The 13585-nt window shown below is 45.2% G+C and overlaps 1 protein-coding gene across 4 annotated transcripts; it reads left to right on the top strand.

Moving 5' to 3' along the window:
* The first annotated feature begins 4086 nt into the window (after positions 1 to 4086).
* NR1I3 (nuclear receptor subfamily 1 group I member 3) lies at positions 4087 to 13322 on the top strand. 4 transcript variants are annotated; one of them, XM_070497501.1, is made up of 10 exons: positions 4087 to 8265; positions 8671 to 8809; positions 9269 to 9399; positions 10803 to 10972; positions 11198 to 11337; positions 11567 to 11712; positions 11808 to 11924; positions 12115 to 12220; positions 12520 to 12583; positions 13098 to 13322. In XM_070497501.1, the coding sequence occupies exons 2-10, from the start codon at positions 8676 to 8678 to the stop codon at positions 13131 to 13133; spliced, it is 1044 nt and encodes a 347-aa protein (XP_070353602.1). In that variant the 5' UTR covers positions 4087 to 8265; positions 8671 to 8675; the 3' UTR covers positions 13134 to 13322. The 4 variants fall into 4 exon arrangements, with proteins under 4 accessions (XP_070353602.1, XP_070353600.1, XP_044614125.1 ...); XM_070497499.1 differs by having other exon boundaries at positions 4088 to 8265; positions 12432 to 12583; XM_044758190.2 differs by lacking the exon at positions 12520 to 12583 and having other exon boundaries at positions 4092 to 8265.
* Positions 13323 to 13585: the final 263 nt, after the last annotated feature.

The raw sequence follows: 13585 nt of genomic DNA, 5'->3' as shown, positions 1-13585 counted from the left end.
TGAAGCAGACCTCTCCAAAGTTCTTAAACAGCTATGCAAAGGTTACAAAGAGAATTCAAGATCCTAGATCAGAGTTCAGCAAGCTTTTTCTGTAACAGCCAGATAGTAAATATTTTAGGCTTTGTAGGCCTTATGGTCTCTGTTGAAACTACTCAAGTCTCCCTTTATAGCTGGAAAGTAGTCACAGACAATACATAAACAAATAGATGTGGCTATATTCTAGTAAAACTTTATTCATGGCACTGAAGTGTGAATTTCCTATAATTTTCATGTGTCATGAAGTAATCTTCTTATATTTAAATTTGAATGTAAAAACCATTCTTAGTTCACAGGCTGTGCAAAAACAGGCAGCAGGCCAGATTTGGGTCATACACCATAAATTGCCAACCCCTGCCATAGATTATTAAATGCCCAAGTATGTGAAAACAGTAAGTCGTATAACAGTAAATAATAATAGATCAGAGAAGAAAGACATTGTCTAGGACCAAAAGATTCAAAAGGTTCCTGAGGGAAATGGGATTTGAGTTGGGACTTAAAGAAAGGATAAAATTTAGAAAAATGGTGGAAGGAAGGGAGGTAAAAACATGTGTCAATCTGGCATTTGGGTGATAACAAGAGAAAAATGATGAAAGAAGACTGAGGTTTATGATGAGGAAGTTGCAGGAGACCTGTGAAGTCCTTGAATACCAGAATAAGGAATTTAAACCTGACCCTTGGACAAATAGCATTTTTAGATTATTCTCGCAGAGGAAATATAGGACTGATTTGACAAAAGAAAGACTGAGAGCGGGGAGACCAAGATGGGGATATTGCAGTCATACAAAGTGTAAGAGCCTGGGTGAGTGTAGTGATAGCAACAGAAGACAAGGGGCAACATCAAGAAACATAGGTATAAGGAATCAATAAGACGGTGACTAACAAGATTTAGGAGAGGATTCAAAGTGACTCTCGGAATTCAGGACTGGGAAATTGGGAATGTTATGCAATTATTCATTGGGTATTAAGCACACATTATGGCCAGGACCTATGCTAGGTGTTGGGAAAAGAAGACTTATATGACACAGAGGGTTTTGTTGTTTGTTTGTTTTTTTAAGATTACACCTGAGCTAACATCTGTTGCCAATCTTCTTTTTTTCTTCTTCTCCCCAAAGCCCCCCAGTACATAGTTGTATATTGTAGTTGAAGGTCCTTCTTTTTGTGCTATGTGGGACGCCGCCTCAGCATGGTTGGATGAGCGGTACCATGTCTGTACCCGAGATTGGAACCGGTGAGACCCTGGGCCGCTGAAGGAGAGTGCACGAACTTAACCACTCGGCTACTGGGCCAGCCCCTGACACAGAGTTTACAGTCTCCCTAGAGACAGTCATATGAACATAAAAGCGCAATATTGTTATAGATGCTGTGATAGAAGTCTGGGCAAGTGCAGTGGGAGTCCAGAGAAGGGAACAGAATGAGATTTAACCTGAACAGGCATCAGAAGGAGCTACTAGGAATAGCAAGATCCCATGGAACTGGAGTTGTAGATTCTGGAGACATTCACATACTAGAAGGAGGATAAGTGAAATCAGGTATGTAAAGGTACTCTGTAAACTGTGATGTTAAAATGTTAGCTATTTTTACACTTTACCAGAAGCTTGTGAATAGATGAACTATTAGGGAAGAACATAGAAGAAGAAAGGTAGAGATTGAAATTGAGCCGTAGAGAAAAACCCATAGTTTTTCCTAACCCATAGGCTTAGGAAAAAGGAGGCTCCAATAGAGGAGAAAGAAAAAATAGCTATTAGGAATACAAGTGGAGAACCAGGAATGCATGGCATAGTAGAGGCTAGGGAGAAAAAGAGTTTCAAAGGAGAAGATATGGTTGTTAGGGAGTCAAAAGCAGTAGGGAGGTTGCTTGGGAGAAACATAAGAGAAAGCCCATTGAATTCAACAAGCCACAGGAGATCTTGGGTGAGTCTAGAGAAAGAAGATTAAAACCAGATTACAAGGTGGAAAGGAAAAGAGGTAGCCTGAACCCTTTCTGTTCAAAGAAGTGTTTGTGCCAGAACCCAGGAGGCCAAACAGGATAGAGCAGGCCCAGACTGAAAATTTGGCTTGGTGGACACCTGTGCAAGATTGGCCAGATGCCAAATGCAAACATGGCAGGTAGGAAGAGCAGGTAGGAATGGTTCAGAAGTCAGAAAGGAGCCAGGAATCAGACTAGAAGACTAATGGTATCCTGTCAGAGAATCGGGACAGCAAAAGATAATCGGCTATGGAAGCCAGCAGCTAAAAGGGAAGCAGGAATGTATCCAGATGACACTGTGGAACCTACATTGCTGGAAAATGCCTGGCACAAAGTAGATATCCATTAAACATTTGTTGAATTAATGGATGCTGTCACAAAAATAACATGATGCCACATGGAAAGAGCATGAATTTGGAATCAGACCTTAATTCATATCCTAGCCCACTTATTCATTCTATAAATATTTATTATATATGCCTGGAGTATACAAGACCGTAAGGATCCAAAAATAAAAAAGACAGCTCTTGATTTCAACAACTCACAGTGATTGACAGAGTCAGAAAGAAACAGACAATTGCTCTGCAATGTGATAAGTGCTATGACAAATGTGTGTGCAGAGGTATAGCTCTAACCCAAAGGCTCCCAGAGGTGATCTGCTGTGCTCAGGCCTGAAGGGCCAAGAGGATCAGGAGGGCCAAGGGAGGAGGTATGCAGCAATTCCAACCAGACAGAATAACAAGGGCAGATATTCAGAGGTGAGTGAGCACAGCTTGTTCAGGAAACTCTAAATGCTTAAGCACATTTAGAGCCAAAGTGTGATGTGTTAGGTCATGGGAGAGAAGTGGCCTTGGAATAGATGAGGCCAGAGTGATAAATAGGGGCCAGATCACAAAGGACTTTGTGTGACATGCTAAAGAGATTGGATTTTATCCTGAAGGTGATGAGAAGCAAATGAGGAATTTTAAGCAGGGGAGAGACATGATCATATTTGCATTTTAGAAATAGCAACAGCATGGAGGATGGGTTGGAAGGAGATGAGGCTGGTTGTAGGGAGAATAATTTAATAGGCTCCTGCATAATAAGTAAAAAAGGTTAAGAATCTGAACTCAGCTAAGAGGTAGTGAGCATGTAGGGGTCAGGAGATAGGAGGGACATGGCATAGCAACTGATCATTTCTATGGAGGGAGTGAAAGGAGGCTAGGTGACTACCCAGGTTTTGGCTTGACATCTGGGACAGGGTGGTAGTGGAGAGGAAGGAAAGGAAGAGGGTAAGAGAATGAATATGTATCAACTTCCTTCCATGTTGCAACCACTGTGTAAGAAACTTTACATATATTACTTTATTTAATCTTCACAACAAACCTGGCTAGTGGGTGTTATTAACCTCCCCTTACTAGATAAGAAAACTGGACTTCAGAGAGCTTAACCCACCAGGCCACAACCAACACAGATGTTTTTCAGATCCTGGCCCTGAACAGGCATGTTGGAAGAGGGCAGGGACATCAGTTAACTCTGAAAGCCCATACACCATGGATGCTAGGGGCATCCTGCAGCAGAACCCAGGCTCAGTCTGCCCTCTTGGGAGATACCCTGAGGCTGGGGGAGCATTTCTGTATATAGAAGAGCAATCTCAGAGAGGTGCGTCCCCAAGGCAAACCCATCTCAAAGAATTGCAAGGTAGATTTCTCCATGAAGAACAAGGCTCAGGGCAATGCTGGGCCCCAGGTGAAGGGTCAGCCCTGGACCAGAGCATCTTTCCTCCAGCCTGAACTCCTCCCTAAGTATTCAAAACTGATCTAGGGAAAGGAAGTCGGCCTCACTTCCCTGGCCTGGGATTGGCCCAGCCTGATGATATCTGACTCACATCAAGCTGGGTCTCAGTGATGTCAAATAATTAGGGAAGGAGCAAAAAAAGTAATGCAGCTAGCAAGAGCCAGCACCAGAATTTGACCTAAGTCTGTATGACTCCAGAGCCCATGCTCTTTCCACCTTCTCGTGTTGGGATAGGCACCAAGTTAGGTAATATGGGAGAAATTAGATTGTGGAAGGGTGGCAATGACTTCCATTTTATTTTATTTTTTCCAGTTTTATTGAAGTATAATTGACATATGACATTGTATAAGTTTAAGGTATACAACACAATGGTTTGCTGTATGTACATATTGTGAAGTGATTTACCTCATATAACTACAAATTTTTTTCCTCGTAATAAAAATTTTTAAGATCTACTCTCTTAGCAATTTTCAAACATACAGAACAGTACTGTTAACTGTATTACATGTTGCATATTACCTCCTCAGAACTTATTTATCGTATAACTGGGAGCTTGTACCTTTTGACCACCTTCCCTCAATTACTCTCCATTCACCCTGCACATCTGGCAACCACAATCTGATCTCTTTTCTATGAGGTTGGGCTGTTTTTAGATTCCACGTATAAGTGAGATCATACAGTATTTGTCTTTCTATGTCTGATATTTCACTTAGCATAATGCCCTCAAGGTCCATCCATGTTGTCACAAATGGCAGGATTTCCTTCTTTTTTATGACTGAATAGTATTCCATTCAATAGATAGACAGACAGACAGATCTCACATCTTCTTTATCCATTCATCCACTGACAGACACTTAGGTTGTTTCCATATCTTGGCTATTGTAAATAATGCTGCAATAAACATGGGGGTGTGGATATCTCTTTGACACAGTGATTTCCTTTCCTTCGGATATATACTCAGAGTGGAATTGCTGGATCATATGGTAGTTGTATGTTCAACTTTTTGAGGAACCTCCATACTGTTTTCCTTAGTGGTTATACCAATTTACACTCCAACCAACAGTGCACAAGAGTTCCCTTTTCTCCACATCCTTGCCAGCATTTATCTCTTGTCTTTTCAATGACAGCCATCCTAACATGTGTGAGGTGATTTCTCATTGTGGTTTTGATTTGCATTTCCCTGATGATTAGTAATATTGAGCACCTTTTCATGTACCTGTTGGCCATCTGAATATCTTCTTTGGGAAAATGTCTATTCAGGCCCTTTGCCCAGTTTTCAAATTCTATTGTTTATTTTTTTGCTGTTGAGTTATATGAGTTCCTTACGTATGTTGAATATTAACCCCTTATCTGATGTGTGATTTGCAAATATTTTCTCCCATTCTGTAGGCTGCCTTTTCATTTTGGTTGATCATTTCTTTTTCTGTGATTTTAGTTTGATGTAGTCCCACTTGTTTATTTTTTATTTTGTTGCTTGTGCTTTGGGTATCATAGAGCTCCATTTTAGACAGACTGAATTTGAGATGCCTATGTGATATCCAAATGAAGTCATCTAATAAACAATTTGGTATAGTGATCCTTGTACAAATTATTTCAACTCTCTGAGCCTTAGTTTTCTCACCTGTAAAATGATGATGTTACTTATCAGGTTAACACAGGTAAGGATTCTTACACAGTACTCCACTCATATTGGGCACTCAATAATAATAAATTAATTAAGCAATTAATACCTGTAATAATACACATAATCTTTACCATACAATTTAGAGTTTAATTATATATCTCCTTTTAAGAACTGGAGTTCAATTTATTTATGCAGTCTCCATAATTATACAGTAAATTCCTTGGTAACAGGGACCCTCTATTTTCTCCCTCCTTATAGTGCCTTGTCACAGAGTAGGCACTTAATAGCTTATTCCTAGAGTAAGTTGGCAACCATGGAAGTGGATAGGGGCCCAAGGATGGATGACCCTGTTCTCCTCCTGTAGTCTCTCTCCCAGTTGCTGGTGCCACCATCCACTCAATCACCCATGCTAGAAACCTGGAGTCATCTTTAACTCCTCTTCCTCTTTCTCAACCCAGACATTCTAGTAGTCACCAAGTTCCAATTATTTCACAACCCACGTATTTCTCAAAACCCTCTCCTCCTCTAATCCTGCCACTATCCTAGCTCAGGCTTAATCTTCTCTCGCCTACATTATGGCAATAGCTTTCTAACTGGTCACTTTGCCTCCAGTCCTGCTCTCTCAAATCCATCTTCCAAACAGCCAGCAGCGTAAGATAGCTAGAATAAGACAGATCTATCTAGAATAGATCTGACCATGTCATTTCCCAGCTTACCCTTTAAAAGCTTCCTGATAGCTTCAGGCTGCTTAGTCTGGCACGTGAGGTCTACAATGGACTGGTCCTGCCTACATCTCAGCCTCAAACCCCATCTCTCTGACTTCTCTCTTCCCACTCCCAGACTGAAATGTTATGCTCCAACAAGAGAGGCCTGTTTGTGGTTCTACCATATCCATTTTTTTGTATCTCGCTTCTTGAACCTCTCAGGTTGCACCCTCTGCCTGAGTTGCCTTTTATTTTTCACCTGGTTAACTCATTATCCTTTAAAAATCAACTCAGTTGTCACTCGTCCAGGGAGCATTCCCTGCCTCCTGCTCAACATCCCTTTGCCAAAGCAGCATTAGGTGCCCCTTTCCTGGGGTCCCATAATGCTCTGTGCATAGCACCATCATTGATCTATATCTATATTGGCTATATTTCTATTTAAAGGTCTGTCTCCCCCACTAGTACATTTAAACTCCCTGAGGGCAGGAGACCATCTTATTCATCTTTTTATATGTGTTTTTGTCTAACACATAGTAGGTTCTCAGTCAATATTTGTTGATTGAATGAATTAGTATGAATTCTCAGAGTCACACTTAAGCAAAGATACCAACAGATGCATACACGTAAATATGCTCACCATCTTCCAGGGACCAGATCTAAGCACCTGTGCTCACTAGAACTCAGCTTCTTTCAAAATGCAATAAGTTATGCATAGTTGTATGTTGTACCACTTAAGATTAAGGGTTCCACCAACTCATTCTGGGAACCTAAACAAGGTTCCTGTTAACTCAGTCTCTTCTCTTTGTCTCTATCTCTCCCTGTGTGTGTTTATGACTCTAGCCTGCACTTGGGTTTTTAACTCATTTTTAGAGCAACATTAACTGTAATTTAACTCTTAATTGATGAAGCAGAATACATAACAGCCCCCCCCCCCCGCCCAGCCTACAAAAAAGGAAAAAAGAAAAATGCTTATTTCTAGTGGGAGAAGACTGTGTGAGTGCAGAAACAGCAAACCCCCAGGGAGATCTGCAGTGAGAAGGACCCTACAAATTGGAAGACTGACTTTGCCTTTATTCCAGTGTGTTTGGGATCAGATTTATCCAAATAGACGTATCCAACATATCGCTCATGCCCAAAACATCCAAATAGCTTTTGAAATTACTTTTTCTGTTCATAAATGTTGGGAGAGTATATATATGCATTTTTACACTTGCAAAAATGTTCTTCAGTGTCAACGGAGCACTAGACAACCCCAGTGAAGATCCTACTTCTGATTCTCAAACTTATTAACTAGAAGTCCTTTGTCTTGGCTCCAGACAGGACCAGAGACATAATTTTCAGGGCCCACTGAAGTATGAAAATGCCAAGCCCTTTGTTCAAAAATCATTAAGAATTTCAAAACGGCAACAGCAGGCATTAACCAAGCCCAAGACCCCTCTGAGCAGAGGGTGTTATGTGACTGCACAAGTCACGCGCCCACAAAGCCAGCTCTGGCTCCAGTCCCCAAATCAATCTCAAACACCTCTAATTGATTAGAGGCCTCTCTGATTTAATTCTCAGCCCTTCCAAATTCTCAGAAGTTGGACCTCTTCTAGCTCTGTGTGTATGTTCTTAATTAGATCCCATCTCTTTTGAAGAGCTTTCATTTTGGGGGCATCATACAATTGTTACATATATTCTTTTCCTATTGACTTCCTACAAGTGAAAAAGCTGGCTCTGTCTCACCCTCTCTCTTCCCAGCTTGTCCAGGATCCATGTACAGAGAAGGCTGCAGATCTAGCCTAAAGCTTAGCAGCAAGGAAAATCTCCATGGGTCTAATAAGGAGCAGTTTCTAATGGGTCATGAGGTCCCCACCCACCACAGTCCCTCCCCATGTGCCAGCAACCAGCACCATGGGCATTCTGGGAAAACCTCCTACCCAGGCCTTTGCCCTGGGTCCAGAGGCCGTGCCCTATCTAGGTGGTCACTGAGGACAACTGGAGGCCACACACAGCAGAAGTTCTGTTTTCCAGGTACCAAGGGTCATAATCCCAAACTCCAAACGCCAGCAGCTCCCGAGATCAAGGGAAAAGCAGAAGCAGAGTGAGAGTTTGGGGAGAGGAATCCCATACCAGATTCTGTGGCCTGCAGGTGACATGCTGCCTAAGAGGAGCAGGTAGGAAATCTGTTGGGGACCAGAGACTAAAAGCAATAAAGCACAGGGCTGGCCCGGTGGTGCAGCGGTTAAGTGCGCACCTTCCACTTTGGCGGCCTGGGGTTCACCGGTTCAGATCCCAGGTGCGGACATGGCACCACTTGGCACACCATGCTGTGGTAGGCGTCCCACATATAAAGTAAAGGAAGATGGGCACGGATGTTAGCTCAGGGCCAGTCTTCCTCAGCGAAAAGAGGAGGATTGGCAGCAGTTAGCTCAGGGCTAATCTTCCTCAAAAAAAAAAAAAAAAAAAGCAATAAAGTACAGATATCAGGCCCAGGGAAGGGTTGGGAAGAAGCTCTATAGAAGGGGGAGAAGTGGGTCAGGGGTGGCCCAGAGCTGACTGCTAACCCCTCCTACATTCAGGGCCTATGACAGCCACCCCAACATCTGAAGCCATGGCCAGTGAGGAAGATGAGCCTAGGAACTGCGTGGTATGCGGGGACCGAGCTACAGGCTATCACTTCCATGCCCTGACTTGTGAGGGCTGCAAGGGTTTCTTCAGGTGAGAGCCTCCTCCCCAAGAGAAACAACCTCCCCAGTTGCCTGCCAGGCAGGCTTTAAGCCCTGGCACATGCCCAAGCTCGTTCAACTATATTACTCCTGCATCCTAGAGCCTAACTACCCTGGGGCTAGCATGTTCCATCTTGCCAGCCTCAATACTGTATAAATAGAGGGAAAGTGTTTGCCCTATGGACACAACCCCTTAGTCAAGAGTACCTGATATGTACTCACTACCCACGGAGCTCCAGGCTAGTACTGTGTCAACAAGGCTTTTCTGAGTGACCCTGGCCCTCCATGGAAATGCCTGAGATGTGTCGTACCCTATCCACCCTTAGGAACTTTTGGGCAAAGCTCAGATTAGCCCTTGTCACCATAGATTCTTTTAGACTATGTCATCTCAGCCCCTCACATACCCACTGTTCACTGCCATCTCCAACTCTCACAATTCTACCTCTCACAGACGAACAGTCAACAAAAAAACTGGTCTCACCTGCCCCTTTGCTGGAAGCTGTAACGTCAGCAAGGCCCAGAGGCGCCACTGCCCAGCCTGCAGGTTGCAGAAGTGCCTAAATGCTGGCATGAAGAAGGACAGTGAGTTAGCCCCCACGATCCCAAGAATTCACTATGTCTCTCTGCCCTTGTTCCCACAGCATATTCTCCACACAGTGGACAGCTTTTTGAAACAAGTCAGATGATGTCGCTCTTCTGTTCAAAACCTCCAATGGCTCCTCCTCTCTCTTATGGTCCCTGATCTCCTGGTCTAGCTCCCCCATACCACTTCTCTGATTTTATTTCCTACTCTTTTCCCCTTGCTCAATCCTTCCCAGCCACACTGACTTCAATGCCACCTCAAACACACCAAGCACACTCTCCTCAGGACTTTCACATTCGCACCTGCCATTCCCTCTACCAGGAACACCCTTCCCCTAGATATCCATCCCGCTTGCTCTTCCTCTTCTTTTTTTTTTCTTTTTCTCCCCAAATCCCCCCAGTACCTAGTTGTATATATTTTGTTGTGGGTCCTTCTAGTTGTGGCATGTGGGACGCTGCCTCAGCGTGGCCTGACGAGCAGTGCCATGTCCGCGCCCAGGATCCGAACCAGCGAAACTCTGGGCCACCCAAGCAGAGCGCGCAAACTTAACCAGTCGGCCACGGGGCCGGCCCCTTGCTCTTTCTCTACTTTCTCTCAAGTATAGTGATTGTCATATAGGTACTTAATAATTGTTGAATTAATTATTTAATGCTTTTTCTCTGTGCCAGGTAATTAGGCTATGCTCCCAACAGCTAATGTAACTAGGGCTCACAGAAGTCAATTTGCCCAAGTCCACTCAGCTAAAAAGTTGTAGAGTCAGTATTCAAACTTCTGTCTGACTCCCAAACCCTTGCTTTTTCCACGACATCACACTGCATTTCAATATGGAGTGGTGAAAGGGAAACTGAGAGAGTCAAAAAATCTTGGTTTGAATTCAATCTACATCACTTAAGTATTTTGTGACCTTGGACCTATCACTGGAATCTCAGCCTGTTTACATTTCTGAAAAATATGGATAATAACACCTGCCCTGTCTACCCACAGGATTGTTTCATCCTGCCAGATTTAACCTCAGAAGCTTTGAAATTACAATGCTATGCAAATATAAGGTGATGTTTTTAGGTGATGTTTTAGGTATGAAGAGCCCTCCCTCTTAGTGTTCCCCCAGAAGCCAAACCTCTCCTTAACACCATTTGCACTTTATTCTCCACCCTTGCTTTCTCTCCCACAGTGCTTTGTTTTCTGCTGCAGTGCCTCACAGGTTGGGGAAAGTGCACAGGAATCCCCTACCACCTGGAGCCTCTGGGACTTCAGCCAAGCCCAAGGAGGACTCAGGAACTCTCCTCGGTCCCTGCATCCCTCATTGTGCAGGCGGTCTGAGGAGTCCCAGACCAGGGGCTGGCAGAGGACGGTGCCCTCTGCTGGTCTCAATAGCTTTGTCACATCTCTTGCCTGGGCACAGTGATCCTGTCGTCAGAAGCCCTGGCATTGCGGCGAGCAAAGCAGGCCCAGCGACGGGCACAGCAAGCACCTACGCAGCTGAGTAAGGAGCAGAAAGAGCTAGTCCAGATACTCCTGGGGGCCCACAACCGCCACCTGGGCACCATGTTTGAGCAGTTTGTACAGTTCAGGGTGAGCACTTACAGGATTTGGGCTGGAATGTGACCAAAAGGGTGCCCAAGGAGGCTGGCATGAGGGAGGGGGCTGTGTACCATGCACCAATACAGAGCACAGGACTTCTCCAGAATCCCAGCCTAGGCAGGCTCCTCAGCCCAGAACCCTTCCAAGATAAGGCTGGCAAGGCCTAAAGGAGATCCCTAGGACCAGGGCCTCAGACTCAGGCTCTCATCTCTGCAGCCTCCAGCTCATCTGTTCATCCATCACCAAGGCTTGCCCACCCTGGTCCCTGTACTGCCTCTGCTCACGCACTTTGCAGACATCAACACTTTCATGGTACAGCAAGTCATCAAGTTCACCAAGGATCTACCCCTCTTCCGGTGAGTGACATTCCCTTCCCTTTCAAGGAAAAAACACTCCAGTAAATTGCAACCCCTCCCCACCACCAAAAAAAAAGTCACTGACCAAACAAATCCATCCCTCAGCTTTTCCAAGCACCAGGTCTTGAATTCTCAACTTTGTTTCTAAGTATCTCAGTCAGAAGAGTTCCTTACCCTCTCTGAAGTTCAGGCTAGAGTCTAAAGTGCCCTTGTTCACTGCTCCCCACAGGTCCTTGCCCATGGAGGACCAGATCTCCCTTCTCAAGGGAGCAGCTCTAGAAATCTGTCAGATCGCACTCAATACCACTTTCTGTCTCCAAACCCAAAACTTTCTCTGTGGACCTCTTCGCTACACAATAGAAGATGGAGCCCGTGGTGAGATGATGCTAGAACAGTAGAGGGCATGTGTCCTTGTCATATGGTATGTGGCAAGGTGACCTGAAGGCTCCTAAGCCTAGTATCTCCCACAGTGGGGTTCCAGGAAGAATTTTTAGAGTTGTTCTTTCGCTTCCATGGGACACTGCGGCGGCTGCAGCTCCAGGTGCCCGAGTATGTGCTCATGGCTGCCACGGCCCTCTTCTCTCCTGGTGAGCATCCCCCCAAAGCCCAGAAGCTTTTGTTCCACCACGTCTGCCCAAACTCTCAGCTCCTTGAATCCATCCATCCCAGGCCATTTAGTCTTCAAACCCGTGGAATGGGTCTATCCCAGCCCCTGGAGCACAGTGCAGGCCCACCCCCAGCCCCTACCTTGTCCTTCCCCTGCTCCCTATCTTACAGACCGGCCTGGGATTACCAGGAGGGAAGAGATTGATCAGGTCCAAGAGGAGATGGCACTGACTCTGCACAGCTACATCAAAGGCCAGCAGCCAAGGCCCCGGGATCGGTACAGTGGGAGACTGGGGGCTTGGAGGCTGCACTAGGGCAAGAAGGGGTCGGGGAAATACTGAGCTCAGGATGAATACTTTTACTGTCCTTTCCTTTGGGGAACCAGGTCCCTTGGGGGTCTAGTCCTTCCCTCCCATCTCATATGGTTCCAGCATCCAAATTGCTTCTACTGCTGTTTCATCTCACTTTTTCCAGATTTTTTTATTTAGTAGATGCAAAGTAGTAGCTCACAGGCTCTGTATAATAGCATTCCTGAGATTGATGACATCCATCGCCTCACCAATTCAACTTCTCCAGACTAAAGCAGCCTTTCGGGAGTCTTGCTCATTCTTCCCTTCGTCCTTCCCCTCCTCTCCATTGGGTCAGTTCCTTTAATTTTTCATTCCCCTCAAGGTTACGGTCATTCACAGTTTCATGGCCAAAGCCAATCCCTGGCCCGACAGCCCATGATCTCTCCAGGCTCTGAGGTCTGCTCCACTTCTTCTCCTGCTCATTTCTCAATGAGCCAGTTTGGTCAGAGAGGGATGCTTTATACCATAGAACACACCCACCCTCTAGAACCTGCTCTAGAAGGCCAGACCCTCAGATTCCACACAGTTACGTTCTGGCCAAGTCTGAAGCTCTCTTCACACTTGGCCCTAAGAGCTCTGGGTTCAAGAAAAACTGGGCATGGTGAGATAAGACAAGGTTAGACAGAGGCTCCCCTGGGGACCTTTGGAACTTTTGATAAATTTGTTATATCAGAGCATGATTTTCTTTAGTGTTCAAACCTAGCTTCACTGACGGGTAGTTCAGGGGATCAGGGCCACAGGACAAGACTCTCAGCTGCCTTATTTTCTTCCTCTTTCTCTGGTGACCCCACTACTTCCTCCAAGGTTTCTGTATGCGAAGCTGCTGGGCCTGTTGGCTGAGCTCCGGAGCCTTAACAATGCATACGGGTACCAAATCCAGCACATCCGGGGACTGTCCGCCATGATGCCACTGCTCCAGGAAATCTGCAGCTGAAGCCGTAGCTCACCTCCTTCCCCAGCCCATCTGAACACACTGGACTGGAAAGGGGGAAATGCTGGGACCAGAGGTTGGGATGAGTAGAAAGGAAGCCCAGTGGTTGCAATGAAAGACTAAAGTAATAACTGCCTCTTCATGCAGTCATCGGGGGAGAGAGGGTGACCTTGGGGACAAAGTTGTTCTCTGGAAGCACAGAAGATGGGGAAGGAGGAAGCCTCAGGGCTAAGAGGTAAAGAAGCTCCTTCTGGGAATGGGTGGGCCCCACTTTCTGAGGTCAAAGATTTAGCCCTTCAGCCCTTCTTTCCCAGTCTTGGGAGTCTCTGGGATGGAAAACAAAATGGGGAGGTAATCCCAT

Source organism: Equus asinus, chromosome 25, assembly GCF_041296235.1.
Source record: "Equus asinus isolate D_3611 breed Donkey chromosome 25, EquAss-T2T_v2, whole genome shotgun sequence".
Lineage (NCBI taxonomy): Eukaryota > Metazoa > Chordata > Mammalia > Perissodactyla > Equidae > Equus > Equus asinus.
The sequence above is the reverse complement of the archived record's forward strand: the minus strand, read 5'-3'. Positions and strand labels throughout refer to the sequence as shown.

Coding starts and splice junctions, on each gene's coding strand:
- NR1I3 (XM_070497499.1), top strand. CDS start 8,676: ATGACAGCCACCCCAACATCTGAAGCCATGGCCAGTGAGGAAGATGAG. Junction 8,810..9,268: donor GGCTGCAAGGGTTTCTTCAG/GTGAGAGCCTCC, acceptor TACCTCTCACAG/ACGAACAGTCAACAAAAAAA. Junction 9,400..10,802: donor TGCTGGCATGAAGAAGGACA/GTGAGTTAGCCC, acceptor GCCTGGGCACAG/TGATCCTGTCGTCAGAAGCC.